Source organism: Calidris pugnax, unplaced genomic scaffold (assembly GCF_001431845.1).
Source record: "Calidris pugnax isolate Ruff unplaced genomic scaffold, ASM143184v1 scaffold103, whole genome shotgun sequence".
In the NCBI taxonomy this organism is placed as follows: Eukaryota; Metazoa; Chordata; class Aves; order Charadriiformes; family Scolopacidae; genus Calidris; species Calidris pugnax.
In genome coordinates, this window is record NW_015090990.1 from 8,407,450 (window position 1) to 8,425,806 (window position 18,357).

At 36.6% G+C, this 18,357-nt stretch overlaps 1 protein-coding gene across 3 annotated transcripts in view; it reads left to right on the plus strand.

Moving 5' to 3' along the window:
* Nucleotides 1-16,502, plus strand: part of HAT1 (histone acetyltransferase 1) — a 20,508-nt gene extending 4,006 nt beyond the window's left edge. For 2 of the 3 annotated variants that reach the window (XM_014954713.1, XM_014954714.1), the window contains exons 4-11: nucleotides 733-853; nucleotides 6,604-6,783; nucleotides 7,035-7,156; nucleotides 7,657-7,761; nucleotides 8,105-8,211; nucleotides 10,636-10,787; nucleotides 12,069-12,185; nucleotides 16,100-16,493. In XM_014954713.1, coding sequence (XP_014810199.1) covers nucleotides 733-853; nucleotides 6,604-6,783; nucleotides 7,035-7,156; nucleotides 7,657-7,761; nucleotides 8,105-8,211; nucleotides 10,636-10,787; nucleotides 12,069-12,185; nucleotides 16,100-16,267 — 1,072 coding nt within the window. In that variant the 3' untranslated portion in view covers nucleotides 16,268-16,493. Of the gene's footprint in view, nucleotides 1-732; nucleotides 854-6,603; nucleotides 6,784-7,034; nucleotides 7,157-7,656; nucleotides 7,762-8,104; nucleotides 8,212-10,635; nucleotides 10,788-12,068; nucleotides 12,186-16,099 lie in introns of all 3 variants that reach the window. The other variant, XM_014954711.1, reaches the window with a different exon arrangement.
* The last annotated feature ends 1,855 nt before the right edge of the window (nucleotides 16,503-18,357 follow it).

The window sequence follows — 18,357 nt, forward strand, 5'->3', positions numbered from 1 at the left end:
CCCCCCCCCCCCCCCCCCCAACAGCCAGGCATTAAAATAACAGAAAAAGGAACCTGTTTCTTTGTGGACATTACTATTTCTGCAATTCAGTTTTTATCTTCAGAAGAAATTCTCTGTACTTCAAAACAGCATAGTGTTTTTGTTGAGGCCACTCATATTTTCAAAGTGTAAAAAAGACTTTTGCATTCCATACCTTTTTTTCCCTTGCATTTACTTAATTCTACTTGTATTGGACAATTATATAAAAACTGTCCATCAAAACTACACTTACTGTGGTTGTCCGTCTGTGTCTTACCCAGTATAAATTGCAGTGGTGTATTCCAAAACGTTATACTATACTGCAAAGTAAGTTTTAATAAATGTTACTGATCCATTAATATAAATGTTAAGTTTAAGATATTGAGAAACATAAATGCAGTATTAGCTATTTCAGGTATTGTTTCTTGAGCTGTCACAGTAAGTGCAGAGGCACTGTTAGGAGTCCACCAGCATGTTCTCTTTCTCCACTAGAGGAGCAAAATAATGAGTTGAAATAGTGCAAGGCATTATCTCTGTCTAGGTACTGCACATACACTTTGATTCCCTTTTCCTATTAGGAAGCTTAATATACCTCACTGGGAAAGATGATGTGAACTTCAGAGCTTATTAAATGAAAGCTCTGTGATGTGAATGTTTTGCTGTGAAACTTTATATATATATAGAGTTCCTGATTGCTCTTTTCTCCTTCCTCAGTGAAGTTGCCTTTGGCTACAAGGGACTGAAGATCCTCTTGTACTATATCGCTGGTAACCTGTCAACGCTCTTCCGCATCGAATATACATCTAAAGTTAATGAAAAGTTTGACTGTGTGGAGGTAAAGACAGAACCAGACCTGCGCTTAACATATTATTGAAAAGGTTTAGTTGGGATGTGGACAAGAATTCTAGGTTTAGTAATTTCCCACCCAGACATGATTTACATTAAAAGCAAACAAAGCAAGCTTCCTTTGTGAAGCTGGAAAAACCTCTGAACTTCATCCACACATTTTCCCGTGGTTCCTCCTTTGACTGCAGCACCATCAAAATTGTGTCAAACTGTACAGTCAAATGTAAGGTGTTAATATCAAGGCCAGTTCTACAAAAAACCACAACAATTTAGCAAGTCTGTATTTCCATGTTAACAGTTTCCAGGAGGAGGAATAGCATTGGTGGGTTTTTGTTTCAAAGAGAATTCAGTAAGAAGAAAAAAGAGGTTTCTGTAAATCCTTCACAAGGTAGGATACTTGACTGTGTCTCTTCAGATAGCAGACATGGACAACAAGTAAGGCAGAAATGAGAATAGGAACTTTAGGTTGAGGATCATGTGTTACATATTAAGGGAATACAATAGTACAATTACCTGCAGGATGTTTTGTCTGGTTTGGGGTGTTTTTTCACTTTTTTTCTCTTTGCTTACAAATTTTCCAAGCTTATAGAACACTTATAGAGAAGCTTTTTTTTTTTTTAATTCTTCTGCCTCTATGACCTCGGAATATTTTTGAGAGAGACCCACAAAACCTAAGCTAGTCAGCTCTTTCAGCCAACTGAAGAAAAAGCATATGGAACTTAAAAATAGGAATAAACTATCTTCTTAACAATGTTTTTAGCTGTTAAAGTGTCTGTACAGATATTTAGAAAAAACAGTTTTTTCAGAGTGGCCTCTAATGAATTAAGAAAACTTAGTATCATCTGACTTTTACTTAGTTATAAGGAATTAAGAATTCAGTTGATGTCTTTTGAAAGGAGCTATTGATATAATTATTGTTGAATCTTTGTAATACTCTGCAGTGTGAAATGGCTGTATGTTTGCAATGGCTTCAAATTACTCTGCCCGAGAAGAGCTTTTTATAAACAAAAAAAAGTAAACATCTTTATGACTTCAAGTTGTATTTTAAATTCCTAATTTCAGATTGATCACAGTTATTTAAATAATTTTCAAGAAAAGGCCTATTCTAAATGAAAAAATACTGCCTGGATAAGTGCCCGGACATGTCTGAAACACTTTTGAGGCTAGGACAACTTATCTTAGGAGCAAAAGGTCATGCTTTTCAATCTTTGGAAAGATTTTGGAAAAAAGGAAAGTCTTTTGGCAAAATTAGTAATCATTAAAGTAAAACAGATCCAACCTTTCACCAGTGTAACTTCAAAATCATGTCACAACAGAAATCCACACCATAGCATCTTTTTACTCACAGCCTATGTTTTCTGTACAAAGCCACTTCTCTGGAGGTACAAGCAAGGTAAACAAGGTCTGTCTTGTCCTAAGCACACTCTGCAACGTTTTTGATAGCTCAGAATCCTTGCTTCTTTCAAGCCCCTTTACCTCTACTGAATTATTCCTCCAGTTGCTTAAGGGTTTGAAATTGGAACCAAAAGGAGAATCTTTTAGAGCAAGGCGTCTGTGTCTTTTCCAGAGTTATGTACAAGCTTTGACTGAATCGGAACAACGTGGCAGCTTACTCAGTGCTTCTCTTGGTATTGTTGATGCTGTGCATCCAAATAGGCTGCTCATATGGCTATATCTAAACTTTAGGAGGAAAAAAGATATGGTGGTCATTTAATCTTGTTCTGCATTTGTATTTACCATTAGTTCAAGCACCTTAAGATACAAATGCATTTGCAGAGATTAAAACATAAGTTGTCATTACAGAAGGGTGTTCATTTAAATGCAAGTTAACATTTACTTTTCTAAGTTATCCGGTTGCTGGTCTCAGCTCTTACTGGTAAATCATACTAAGATGCAGACTATCTGCATGACAGGTAATCTTTGTGCTGTGGATAGATGGTGTTTAGGAAAGCACAGCAGTCTCTGCCCTTAATGTAACTCGTTACAAGTGAGAAGCTAGTTTGAATGCTTTGCAAAGTTATTCACAGTTTAGGATTTTGTATCTAAATACCCACACAAGCCCATTCAACAGCAGGTAGTTTTAGTCTGTGATAGTAAGTTTTGTTCCATTATTGCTAAATACAGTCTCTGCTAGGGACTGACAGAAATATTCCTCCTGATTTTTCTCCAAGATTTTTTCAAACATGAGGAAAAAGATAAGATCCTGAAGTGTCAAGAGACAGTCATGTTCATGCATCTTAGTCTTGTCTCCCTAAAGATGGGTGCAAGCCATGTTAGTGGGGAAGGCTGAGCAAAGTGTGATCATGTTTTGAACAGAAGCTGCACTTAATTTAGTGAAAATGGACAGAATTTATCCCATGGATGGAGTTGATTCTTTCAAATATCTGAAGAGAAGCTGCTTTCTTCTTGTGTAAATATTAATAGCATTGACCTCCAAATTGCTTGCTGCTTTGAGATTTGCAGCTGTTCAAGTATTCTGCTTTTCATCTGGATTTTATGATGGGGCGGGGAAAAGTATTTCACTAACCTCTGAAGCAGGCTTTGCTACAAATGTATTTATCTTGCTTTGCAGCTGGTCTAATACATTTGCTTTACACAAAAGTTAATGAAAAAGTGTAATTTTAATATCAGACATCTTTTTTTTTTAAGTAATACTACTGATCACTCTATTGCTTCCCACTGGAATTAATACATATAATTGCTAGAAAAATTCAACTTTCAAATATGTTTCTAGAGCCAATTTAAAACAACATCTACATGATATACGAATGTCATAACTGCCTGTTATAATAATCTCTGTAGTAAAATTATCCAGAGTCAAATGCAATGTACATCTCTGTAATGAAATTATCCAGAGTCAAATGCAACATACAAAGAGACACTGCCCACTTAGTAGTCCTACTACAAATCAAGTTTAGTTACAAGCCTATACCAAATTCCCCATCATCACCTCACATCATTATGAAGGTAATACGTTACAGGCTGTAGTTCTATGAAACCATAAGCTCAGCTACTCGTGGCTGGCTTCATTTGGGTTTTTGTGTGCTTCGTTGCAAGTGGCTTTGCCGGTGTTTAACACTGCTGCAGTAGTCAACTGGATTGTTTTTCTGAAGAGAAAGTTGTGCATCATCATGTGCATCTGTGCCAATTGATAAGATATGAGTGCCTTGCTCTGATAAAAGAAATGAATCTCTTGCCAGTATCAAAGAAGTACACAAGGGAAAGGCCATAAACCAATTTAGGTAACTTCTTGGATTACAAGCACCTCAGAAGTGTTTGGAAGGTGCCTGCTATGGGATGGATGTTTCCATTAACAAGTACAGGTGTTAATTAAGCAAATTATTTGTATGGTGTTGATATTCCAGGACTTACTAACTGAAAATTGGATCTCTTAAACTTATGCTACTGCTCAAACTGGGGATTTCAGGATTTCCTCTGTAAAAAAGGGAGATCTTGTTAACCCTAAAAGTAAGGGAAGGGTATATTTTCTTAAATCATGTCAGGTCCCATTTCATGGGGAGATAACTTCTAGGAGGTACTAGATTGAAATATGTTGTGGTCATATAGAACTAAGAAGGATTATCTGCTGCTTTATCTGCTAAGCCTTTGCTCTCATGATTTAATTCTTTCTATTTTATGGAAAACAAGATTTTTCTGTGGTGGCAGCCAGTGATTTATGCATTATCTTACATGCTTTCAGCAGGTGAAAGTTTGTCTTCCTTATTATCATTAATGAAGAAACTTTGAAATGTGAGGGGAGCAAATTACTTAAACATTATTAATATAGTACTTCATACTGCATATTTGCTGTTTTTAGGTTATCTTCCTCATAGTCTGAGTTACTGAACTGATGCTTGGAAGTATTGCTTTGATGCTAGATTGTTTTTACATGCCTCTTTTGGATACATAAAATGAGAGTCACTACAGATTCCTAGTTGTGGTTTCCTACAGCTTTGTCAGCAGTGCAGCCTTAAAATCTGTGCAACTCGTTCACTTGCACAGTTAAAAAAAATAAAATTCTAAAATGTGCTCCATGGAAATACTTTTTTTATGTAATTCATTGATTCTGAAAAAAAAAATGGCTGATTTTGTTTAATGCAGTTAAATCAGTAAGTGTAAAGAAAATGTTTAACTAATATTGCTTTCATAAGAATAGCAAAGGTTCCAATAAACGCGTCTCCTTTGTTTTGAGAATGAAATGGATGTAAAGATTGTATGCATTTTAACTGGGTTCTTACGCCAAGTATTATAAAGCTAGATTTTAACTCCTTAATAGCTCTCTCTACAAATATAAATATAAATGTTGGTAGTACCAAGCCATTAAGAATAAAACTTGTTTGTGCTGAACTACATCCATCTTTCTCTACACTAAAAATGTAACTGAATGATAAAGTGCTATTCATTTGCAGGTGCATTGCTTCTACTTAAGGGACTATGGTTGAAAGGATAGGAATTAGTAGCATGTTGTATTAGCCTTTTGTAGTGTATTTTGTTCTAAGCATCTTAATTTCCCTGTTTTGAATGCTAAGTAGCAAGGGTCTTGGTTTTGAACTAATACCCATCATGCATGTAAACGGTGTGAAAGAGCTGCTTAGTAAGTTAACACAAAGTGTTCTTGTGTCAGTCCTTGTGGAAATAGATACAATACAAACATTACAGCTGAACTCACGGCAAACTCCATTAAGTAAAAACCTGGATTCTTTGTCCAGAGGAAAGTTTGAATTGAATGTAAGCTCATTTTGTTGAATGTAATGTCAGGCTTTTAGGGGTTGTATTGAGGAGTACGGTTTTGTTAAGTTGAGACCAATTCATTAAGTTTTATTGCCTGGTGAGAAGCAGTAATACGTTATTGTGAAACTTCATCAAATATTCATGGTTAAAAAGAAGTAGTAAATGTATTCAATCAAGTGGTCTTTTTGGGTCTGAAAAGGATTATGAAGTCTGCTCAGCTGATAGTCTCTAACTTTCACTTTGGTTATCTGAAAAGAGTAATTTTAATCTCTGAATTTAATTCTGGTGCCAGAATATTTCTTTCCCAGTACGTTAGACTACAGGTTGGATTTGTTTACAGTATCCTTAAATCATATTTTTATTATTTCATGTCAAACATTGTTTTCAAAGTGTTCTTTGATTTGAATATCGGTTGTTGTCTTCTGAGTTTGTAATGTGTTTTGCATTTGATCCTGTAGGCAGGCGTTTTAGGCAGGGAGACCTAAGAATGCAAGAGTGTGCTAGCTGTCGCTTTCCTGCTTGGGAGCTACCATTTTTGGTCTCTGTCCCTTTTCCTCCACGTAGTTCTGCACCATCCAATACTTCTTGTAAGCTGCTTGTTTGAGAACCCGAGTTCTGCAAGGCTGTGTGATATAGTCTTGGAGGATTGCTGGATGGAAAGTTTAGCTTCTCAATATGCTGCACTTTCAGAATAGCTATCAGCACCCCTAATTTTTACTTGGACAAATGTAACAATCTCTAAACATAAGTGTTCATGAACTCAGGCTGCAACTACAAGCTTTTAGATGCTTACAGTGACTGGATTGTGAACTTTCTGGATCTCATCAGTGCAGCTCCTTTACTTGCTGCAAGGTCACTGCTGAACAACAGGAAAGCTCACTTTTTTTTTTTTTAATTACCGTTAGGCCGTAGTACCTCTTTTGTATTCATTTCTTACAGCACAATAGTGACATCAATGCTGACTTTTTCTAATCTTCCACTGATCCTGCCTCTTTTTATAATCTTCAGGCAGACGATGTTGAAAGTAAAATTAGAGAAATCATTCCTCCTGGTTTTTGCACAAACACAGATGACTTTGTGTCTCTGCTGGAGAAGGAGGTCAATTTCAAGCCCTTTGGAATGCTGCTACACACATATTCTGTCCATAATGAGGAAGCTGGTGAAGATATAACATACCAGATATACAAGGTATGGGGAAAAAAGGGAAACTTCGGCATTTGAGCAACTAAATTAAAGTTTATTTTGCAGTGCTGCACTTTCAGTGATGTTCCAACTATAGTGTATAATTACATTATTTTACCAGTTTATTAATATAATATATTTATTATAAATTATAAACTTGCTTTTTTGTATTGGAGAATTTAATTAGGTTTTGCATAATCTTTTTCCTCTTACATCTGCAATAGGTTTCACCTGACTTCTCCTGGCTTTTTCCCTAGGCCGACATGACATGTCCAGGCTTTCGAGAATATCATGAAAGGCTTCAGACGTTCTTGATGTGGTTTATTGAAACTGCTAGCTTTATTGATGTAGATGATGAAAGATGGAACTACTTTCTAGTGTAAGTACAGTTCTAAAGCAACAGTGGACCTTATTACCTCCACAAAGCCTGCATTTTAATTGTGGCTGGCCAATTATTGGAGCAGTATAATGATATTTTTCCCAGGAAAGAAAAACCATTGTTTATGAGGCTTGAGTTTTCCTCCATTATGCTTTGGGAAACCTTGAGAATAGAGCTGAATTAAATGCTGTTGTCCGTTAGAGCCCTGAATGTAGGCTTAAACAGTAAAATGAGCTTTGCCTGTGTTTTCTTTTACTTGCCACCTATTCATCTTTATAATAGGCAAGTGCACTGAAGTGCTGTAAAGAGGCCTGATTTATCCAAGTTGCTGCACACCAATTAAGTGAATTGTACATTCAGAACATAGCAGGTGTACCCATTGGGCCCTCACAGAGTAGCTTGCTGACACTGAAAATTCAGTTGGAGAATGGAAAAGAAAATGGACACTGCATGGGAGCGCGACTGTAATTGACCTGCTTGGCTTTCTGTTTTATCTGCAGATTTGAGAAGTATAATAAGGATGGAGCTACGCTCTTTGCGACCGTAGGCTACATGACAGTCTATAATTACTATGTGTACCCAGACAAAACCCGGCCACGTGTAAGGTAATTGGCGGCGTAACTCGTGCCTTGCCTTTTATTTCAGAAGAGGGAACTGCTGAAGTTCCCAATACTTGTTTATAATGGTGTTGATTTGTTTAAAAAAATCCCCATTATTAGCTGGCTATGCACTGATTTATTTCATTGTTCCCTTCTTGAAGCAGAGGGAATCTCAAGCAAGTTTTGAATATTTAGCAATTTTAAGACTCTGTTAAAAAATATATTTTAACATGAAGATTGTTACACGTACTTTAATCTAAAATGGAATACCATTTCGTTTCTAAGTCCTTTCTTTGCAATGTTTGCAAATGCGTGCATTTGAACTGAAAATACATTCCTTTTTCTGTAGCCAGATGCTGATCTTGCCACCATTCCAAGGAGAAGGCCATGGTGCTCAGCTGCTTGAAACAGTTCATAGATACTATATGACTTCTCCTACAGTACTTGATATAACAGGTTTGTGTTAAACTTTTAACTCACTTCACCTGTTTAATAAGCAACTTGTAGCACTCACAGTTTGTTAATCTGTAAACTAACTTCCCTGTTACTTTGTCTTTTGAAGATTTAGCTTCAGTTCAGGATTAATAGTACCCTGGTTTACAGAAGAACTGTATATAATGTAGCTCCTTAAATCCTTTACTTAGAGAACAGCACACCAGGAAAATTCAATCCCTAGCATGAACGGATTACCAGCTAATTAGCCATTTTATTGTGAGATACACAGCTGAGTTTGCCAAGAGATCAAGCTTTGTCAAATTCCTTGTTCAACTTACTCCTATTAGCCAAAACTGAAACTGGGGGGGAGAGAAAGATAATAAACTAAAATAGCATATTAATTTAGTGTGCAAGCTAAAAGTTCACAGACAGTAAAAATCTGTAGAGAATTTTTGCTCCAGGAGCATGTATTGCTGGCTGAAGACACCCTTGATACGAGAGGTGTGTACAAATTCCTAAAAACAAAAAATTATTGAGGAAATAGCAAAGGGGAAAAAAGGTACATGTGCATAAAAAAATATAACATAAAAATAGCTACAAACATGACACCTGTCCTGTGGTTTCAAGTCCAATATAGGAAGAAATGCAGTTCAAACATGACTTGACCATTCAATTCTACATGCTGTCTCAGAGCTCATCTTAATTAGAAATATCCCCCCATTCTAGTCAAAATACGATAGAACATTTGCTTTCTTAATGCATTGCTGCAGGGTATTCTTAACATAAAGTAATCCACTTCATAGGAACCTAAGGAAGTATAACAGGAAATCGAGAGCGTCGTGCATTTACTTTTTCTTTAATAGTACAAAGCTTTACATAGCTTTTATAGCTGAGGATAAACAAGATCTTAACATGGTACTGGATAAATCATGTGACATGTTCATGGCTCAATGCCTTGTAGGAGATAGTAAATGTGAACTAAAATACACTTTAATTTCTTTATGGAATAAAACAGGAGAAAGCTTGCAATATTCTACTTGGCACTCAAGTTACGGAATTATTTGTTGTCTTTTTTGAGGGGAAAGTCAGGCTAGACAATCTTAATGTGGCCAGGATATTTAGTTACGTAGCATCTAAAATTGTGAAGTAAAGCCTTTTACTTTTCTGAAAAAAATGAAGAAAAATGAACTTCTTTGAAAGAGATCATGCTTTTTAAAAAAAAGTTACTTGGGAGTTTCACACGGCAAATATTGTTCTGCTTACAACTTGTCATAACTGATACAGGTGGAATGCATGCTGATGGTGCTTACTGTACAGAAACTGCCTTGTCTTTATTTTAACTAATCTGAGTGAAAAGGAATGCCCTCAATAAATTTCAATACAGCTTCTCCAGTCTTTTTTGCAGACTGAGTGCTGTAAGACTTGCCATACAAGATTAGACCACTTGTGCACAAAGCATTTAAACTGATAGAATCATCATAAGCATTCTCCAACCCAAAAAATAAATAGCCAGTAGTGCAGTGCTGCAGATGCACAGCAAAAGCTTCTATCCCAGTCCTTCTTCTTGGTAACTTACTAGCTTTTGATAGTCCTTAAACTGTAAGTTTCAACTACTTACAGTGGTCCTCAGAACTAAAGAAAAACACAGCTGAGAGAGAAGCTGCTTAGCAATAAATTCTACAATGCTAGTCCATGGAAAAATGAGTCTGGGGAGGGAACATGACCCTACTACTTACTTGTAGTAAACCTGTCTTAAATAGTTAAGTATGGAAGAAAAAAATACATTTTTTTTCTGCATAGTTCATAAGAGAGCACAAAATTGCATACAGGACCATGCTGATGTTCGGCGAAGGTAGTTCTCACCTTCAGTGTTTTTTCTAAAGCAATAGTTTTGACAGTTATGCGGCCATTTTAAGCAAAATGAAAGTAACTTGAAATTGTGGTCAGATTTTGCTTAGGTCCTTCCAGCCTCTTAATTTTGGAGAAGCTTGTCCTTTGGGTCCTTGTACCTTTCCCCATCTTCCATGCTAACAAAGACTATAACTCATGGTCAATACATGTCTTTGACTAGTTTCTTGGATACACTGGGATAGTTTTGCCAGTCTTTTTCCACATAATTTGTTTGCATTCTAGTAGTTCTACTGCCCTGTCAAATATAGAATAGATTGAACATACCAGAAAAAGGATTTATACATAGAGTGATTTTCTTTTCCCAAGGAGTTAAATTTGATTAAATATGTATATTGTCAGTTTCTTAGAAATGCATATATAATGCTGTACACAATATACACAAATTATTAGAAGATTTTCTTTCTGCATCTCTTTAATGTTTACTGTCAAACATCAAAAACTTTGATAGCAGTACTTACAATGAAGCACAGTTGTATATATATAGAAGAAACAAATAATGCTGATATTAACTACATGTTTTTTTATTCTTTCTAGCTGAAGATCCATCTGAAAACTATGTGAAGCTAAGAGACTTTGTTCTTGTAAAGCTCTGTCAAGATTTGCTTTGCTTTTCCCCAGGAAAGTTAATGCAAGGATTCAGTCAAGAAATGGTGATGGAAGCTCAACAAAAACTGAAAATAAATAAGGTACTAAATCAGAGCAACATGTAGTTGGACATGTACTTATCGAACTAGTAGAATAACAATTCAAATATAGAAGCGAAGACTTGGAATTTACACACTGTCTTATTTCAACAGATTTTTAGATGTATCTGAAAGGAATACTCATGGTTTTAGATAATTGCACTTTTTTGCCTATTCTGTTGATGTAATAGAATTTGACATGGTTTCTATTGCTTTCAAGTATATTTATACAAATAACAAGTTGGTTTGGAAATGCAGAACACAAAGTAGCAAGCAATTGCTACCTAAGACAGCTCTAAACACTTGGGGATCTGAACAGATAAATCGAACAATTAAATTTTCTGGTAATCTCACTGATTGTTTAAATTCGTTAGTGAGTATGGTAGTGAAAAGGCAGAGTTGGTTAATTAAAGATGTATTTGAATATGGATTAATGAAAACTTTGAGGCTTGAGGATTGGGGGTGTGAAGCCATATTCAAATGTATTCATTAAAATAGTTTAGCTTGTATAAGGAAACTATATCTGCAGCCTTCTATGTCTGGTATCTTAAACCTGAAAGGATAAATAAGTTGGTTTGGGTTTTTTTAACAGTATCTGAACATGTGTTAGTGTAGCAAACAAGCCATCCTATTTTTTGTTCTCTTGCTCAGGAAAATAATACTTGGTCTTAAATTCTGTTTGCAAACAGATGCAGTAGTTAATATAGTAGCAACATGATTTACTTTTTTTCTTCCCAAGTGTGATGCTAGCTGAGCCTGGTTCCAAAAGCACTTCAGTTTTTCTGTTTACTGATACTTTCATTTTCTTTCCTAGTAAGCAGAAAACTTTAAATATTGTGGTTTCATTCTCTCGTTTAGAATTTCCAGGGGACCTTGTGATGGGCAGTAAGTATGTGGAGATTATTAAAATTAGCAAAGCAGACACTGTTTAGTAAAATATTGCTTAATGTTGCTCCAGTGCAATCCTTCAGTTCTTTGAGGTGTTTTTGAACTCTGGCTTCTGGAATTTCTGCTGCTTATTTGCAGCAGGTCCTTGAAGCACCTCTACAGCTGGTACAACACTGGGAGATCAGACACTGGCTGTGTGGAAGAAAATAGTTTTGAAGGAAAAACAGGAAGGTTTAACCCACCAGATAGAAGGATAGGTTTGACAGAGGCTTTGTCTGTGCCTCTGTCCTCTGTGCTGAGGAACTACTCTAATATTTCAGTATTTTTCCACTCTTGAGTTCTGTTGAGTGACCTCTTTATTCAGACATGGTGTTTATTCTGCTTTCTGTTCATTAGCAACACACAAGACGAGTTTATGAAATTCTCCGACTGCGTGCAACAGACATGGGTGATGCAGAACAGTCCAGAAGTTATCGGTTGGACATTAAAAGAAGACTGATTGGCCCATATAAGGTGTATATGACTTAAGTATCATTTAATACTTATTTCAAGACTAATTAGACTTGATTTTGCTTTCATTTCCATAAATGTGGATGATGCCAATTATGTTGCCAATCAACTACTATTAGTTATGCTGTGTTCAACTGACACATATACAGATGCAGAGAGCATTCATGCATAGCAGTGCTGAAGAATCCTGTGTTTGGCTCCTGACTGTTTCCTGCCCGATTTCAGCAGGAAATTACTACTAAGCTTATGTTACCTAACTGCAAGTGGCATTATGCCCAGGTAGGCTTAAGGGGGAAAAATGTCCATTTCTGGAAAAGGTTAAAAATATCTTAGACAAGAGGTAAATGCTGTAATAAAGTTTACACTGCAGACTAGATATAGTTTAGATTCCTGTTTTACTTTGTAGCTGTCTTTACAAAACAGCTTGCTACAAGTAATCTAGCCATGTCAACGTAGAATTTCATGCAGATAGAATATAAAATTATTTCAGCAGTAAAGTTAAAACAAGTACTAAATTTAGTGCAAAGTAATTTGCTTGTTTCCTATTAAGTGTGCTTCTTGGGATCTTCAGTATAGTTGGTCCGTGTTGCATAGACTGACCTTCTGAGATACAGGCAGCAGTCTTTGCATTGAGTCAAAAGATCACAAATAAATCTAGGTTTATTGCTATAACTGGCATGTTAGTTACTCTCTTCAGAGTAACTAGTACTTGCTAAGCAAACCAAAACTCTTGGAAAAATTTCACAAAGTATGCAAAGTACCTTGATTAGCTTGCAAGCCTTCCTAAAGCAGCACTTACCCTGTTATACCAAAATAGCAAAACTTTGATCGTGTTCATGTTGGACTTAAGGGTGCTGTTAGCAGACATGAGAACCCAGCACTGTATTAAATCCTTGCCTGATCTGGAGGTAATGCCATGTCATACTGAGTGGCAGGACCTTAATCAAAACACTTTCTATTCTTTCGTGAGTGTCTTGTCTCATTTGCTAACTTCCACTCAGTGTCCACTACAAAGAAGGCCATGATTTTTCAGCCAACAGGGCTGTTCCATGGTTTCAATTCATTCACACAGCACTGAAGCCCTGTGGGGGAAATCCAAAAGTCCGTAAGTAGCTTCAATTCTAGTGCTTCTAGCAGCTGTTTCCACCTCAGTCTCTGCATGCAGTAATGCATTAATTAATGGATTTTGTATTGCTAGATATGCAACATTGCTACTTCAGAATATTGCATTTTAAATTTTTCACTTCAATGAGGATTCAAAAGAATCCCTGAAGCAGCCAATACCCTCTCCCTGATTTTAAGTTTCATGTTCTGAAATACAGCTATCTTGTTTATGGTAGTTCTGCTTCATAAACAGCTTACTCATGTACTCATTTTAAACAGTATTTCCAATAAATTTTAGTCATGGTGCTGTCTTCAGAAACTTTTCAGAACTGCAATTAAACTAACATTATATATATATATATATATATATAGTGATTTGGAAGGAAGGAAAAGCAAATTTCAATAAAGAATTGGGAATATTACTGCATACTGTAATGCTGGTATCATTTTCTTTTATATAACAAGCTTGATAGCTTCATTTCAACAGTACTGTACAGATGTAGAATAATTCTAAACTGCTACTACCTTAATTTAGTAAAAATGATATTGCTTCTTGCAGCTATTTCCTAGCTAACAGTAGCAGAAATAAAACTGCACGTGGAAATCCCAGATGAAAAAAACCTGTAATACATGTATTCCCCTTGAAGCCTTCATGTTAGCTAAGAGGCTGTTGCTAAAAATACTGAGGTTTTTTTTATTTATATGGCACTACTAGATTGGAGTGACTGATGTGGCCAACTGTACTCTCTGTATAAGTGCTACTAATAGAGAAAATGAAAGATTTGGTATATTAGTGAACAGGGCATCACTCTAAGGTAGTTCAAAGGTGAAATTTCAGTTTCACTGTGACTTCTCCATTTCTGAAGAACTCTACTTTTTATGCTCATTAGTGGATTGTGCAGGTAAATGCATCTCCTTGATCATGTCTTTGTTCTTCATATCATCCCTTCTGGAAGTAAATACCACTGCTGTGCTGCTTTTCTTAATCATAATCATAGAATGGCTTAGGTTGGAAGGGACCTTAAAGATCATCTTGTTCCAACCCCTCTGCCACGGGCAGGGACACCTCCCACTAGACCAGGTTGCTCAAACCCCATCCAGCCTGGCCTTGAACACCTCCAGTGATGGGACACCTGCAGCTTCCCTGGGCAACCTCTTCCAGAGTCTCATCACCCACACATAACACTTTGGGGATTACTGCTTGTACAGAATATACTTTTCTGCCCAGCCCAATAACTTGCTCCCAAAGAATCGTCTTGAAACTGCCCAAGTGAAAACACTACTGAATGCAGGTTTCGGAATCTTGTGTAACTGGATATGTTGGTATTATATTTGGTGGCAAATGGATGTTGAAACAACTGGTTATCTGAAATAGGCTTTATGCCTGGAATCTGGAACTTGGACATGGCCTAATGCTACAGTATCAGATGTAATGGCCATTTAAAAGCTTTAACATCTTTTTTTCAGAGCTAATATTTATAGTCTTAACAGACATTCCTGTTAACTAAGAGACTTTTTATTTATTGTAGAATAAGGAGATTTTAGTTTTTCTGACAGAAGCTTGCTCAGAAGGTACTCATCACTATTTTCATTTGGGCATCTCATCTTATGTTTTGAGTATCTTACTCGTTTTGACTAGATAGTGCTAACGTGAATCTAAAATTTGAATAGCTCTGCTGCTTTTCACGTCCTTTCTACAAGGAAATGTTCCTTTATTATTGGCCAGAAATGTGCCTGGAGATCTCATCAGGGCTCCAATACAGAACTAGCTTTTCTGAACTGAACTTTGCCTATCTATAGGATCTGTGGGACATCGTAAAAGTTTTTCCGATCTTACTCATTTGCAGTTTACTGTGGTCTCCGCTCCCTCCTCCTGACCCTCAGCATCAATAATAGAAAAAACATTTTCCTTTGAGAGAGGGAAGTGTAAGATTAAATAGAGTACAAAAGGGCTTTGATTTTGAGACTCATAGTAGAAGTAGAATAGTTTGAGAAAATTTTGTTCTTTTAACAAACTTTATCATTCTGTAGGCATTGCCAAGACTTACTGCTAAGATGCCAGGCACACATAATGCATATGTTTTTTTAATGAAATGTTGAATGACATTGCACTTTCACAAAACGAGGGAAGACTGAAGAATGGCAAGTAATTAAGGAACTGAGCAGTTCAGAAATAGATATCAGCTGTATAAAAAAATCTCAGGAAAGGAAAAATACCTGAAAATACGTTTGTATTAAGACATGGGTTAAAGTATCCAATATGTGACACAGGAAGGGGAATTCCCATCTTGCTGTAGAAATACGTTTATGCTTGTAAATAATCTTACTGCATTTCAGTGCTGTTACTGCTAATCTCTGGTAACTTATGACTAACTTGTAACAATTCCTGAAATGTTTTTTGCGTACAGGAGGTTAAAAATTAATTTTGATAGTCAATTATAGGGAAATTAGTTGGCTGAACAGACACATAATGGCATATCAGTGTGATCAATGTCAGCATAGAGCTAAATATCCTGGTCAATTTTTTACAGTCTAGTTTTTCATGCCATACATGCCAGTAGTAGAAGTACAATTAGTCCTAATCTGTTTGGTTAAGGAAAAGCTTTGAAACCATTTTTCAGTTCACTGCTTCATTTGTAATACAGAAACTATGAAGCTTTAACAGAAACGATGTCTTAATCAAACACTATTACCGTTTTTCTTAGGATTAGGGACATCTTAAACTAGATACTGAAATTGAATAAATTTTATGAAATACCATGTTCTTGATTATTATTGGTTGTGTTCAAACTACTATTTGTTTGATTGCTTAGAAAAAGCAGAGAGAGCTTGCCAAGATGAGAAGGTGTCTAAGACCAGAGGAGCTGACGAATCAGTTGAACCAAATAGACCTAAACATGCAACATGAACAGTTAGAAGAGAGCTTCCAACAACTTGTTTCAGATTACCGAAGAGTCCTAGAACGACTTGCACAAGCGTGAGGATTCTGCCTGTACAGGAAACTGGCAAATTTCTATACAGTGTTGTAAAGCACATCCTTAATTGCCACTTAACTGCAAAAAATCTCATGTGACGTTTTAATCACATTAAAGGTGACTCGTGTTTGTGTGTATTTTGAATATTTTCTATTTTTGTGTTGTAGATTTTTGAATGTTGTACTTCAGGTTTGGGGGCACTTATTGCTGAAATAAACAATGTAGATTCTCAGATACAGTATCACTTCAATTGTATGTATTTTCTTTTACCCTTCCGTTTTGCCTCAAGATAGATACCTGAATAGCTAGTTAATACATAAATCTAAGCAATATAAATATATATAGCAATATAAATATAGCATCTCTCAAGTTTCCCCTAACCTGATCCTCCTGAGGCTGTTCTACTTGGATTCTATTGCACTGTGTAGGGCCTGTGCCATCTTCAGTTTATTGTCCTACGAGCAGGTTAAAGGCTGGTTCTGTGCTCAGGAGGGACACCAGCCACACCACAGGCACTTTAGCCTTTCTTAAAAGTGGATCCTGCTCCCATGAGCTATCAGACGCGTTCTACTTAAGCCTCTTAAGGGCCTTGAGCATATTCTTTTTCAAACCCCCAAGTTTGCGGGTTCACAATTTCAGGAAAGTACCTCACAGTTGGAGAAACAGCCAAGACTTTAAGAACTCCAAAAGCCCTTCTGCTTCAGCTGTGTGAGAAACATACAAATCTGTAGGAAGCGAGTTCCTTGCTTCCTACCTTCGGTAGTTCCTTGAGTCTTCTGCTGTCCATTACTACTCAGACTTGATGCCCTCCTGCCTCCTCCCTCCAAGAAATAAATTACAATATCTTTTCTTGGAGGTCAGACTTTAGAACTGATTTGTCTTGTCCTGTAATCAAGAGGATTTAATCTGAATAAGGATCACCAAAACTTATTAACCATGTTTTATGGTCCTAATGGGATTCAGGTCTGGCTTTCAAAACTGGAGTTTGTAGACTGACAGTTCTCTACTACCATCTGATACAATGCAAAGAAAAAGTGTAATATTTTCCACATGTTTAAGGTCTCCTGTGGAATTTTTTTTTATTTTCTATTGAATTCTTTTTAGAAATTTTACTTCTGGCTACGATATCTTGTCTGTATGATACCTCATTCATCTGCTCTAGTATTCAAGTCTATTATCCTCATTAATAATAATAGTTTTTAAAAGACCTCCCTTGATTGTAATAGTCAGCCTGAAGGTAAGTTGTGGGATGTGGGGGGTTGGGGTTTTTTGTTTGGTTGGGCTTGGTTTCTTATTGAATGTATTCAGGTGTTGGCGATAAGCCAGAAGAGGGAAAGCTGAACTGAAGAACTGTGCTTAAGTTTGGTTTCTGCATAGAGGTCCAGGATAGTTCTTGGGCTTCTTGCTTGGGCAAGTCTAGACTAACACTGCCTGAGCTTTTCCATTACTAAGGCTGAAGCCACTCCTGAAGAAGCTCGGGCTTTTTTTTTTTTTTTAAATGGAAGTACTGACAAGAAAAAACAGTGCCTAATGGCTGCTTGCCCACTTAAACGAGGTTGAACATTGGATCTTCTTCATAAGTTATTTCGCTTGGGACCAGGGAGCATGAAAAGGCAGAAGAGTCTGGCATATCTGTTCCCTTCATCCTTCTAAGTCCCTGATGTGGGAAGGGAAAGGAGCTTTGTCTGCTGTCACCCCACGGTTATGTGGATGTCCCAAAAGGGGTGAGAAATGTCATGAAATGTAGGCTTGGTGCTAGTAGTAGTGATGGTTGCCATATTCGACCGATGGTGTGAGATGGATGTGAAAAGGACAAAGTCGCTTTCCTTAGACAAATAGTAAAACTTCTCTCACACAGTGATTAGGGCAGATTAATATTTTCATAACTTGTTAGAATATTTTTTTTTTCCTTTCCTGTTGACAGTGCTGAAAGAGGTGAGCTAGTGCTTACAGCTCCCTTAGTGGTGAAGGTGCAGTCTTAGCTGAGCATGGTTTCTCATTCCAGTATGGTCTGGAAGCATTCTAAGCTGTTGGGATGTGCTTGTAGACAGCAAACATAAGACCTGGTTTACAGGAACTATTTTGTTACTAATTCT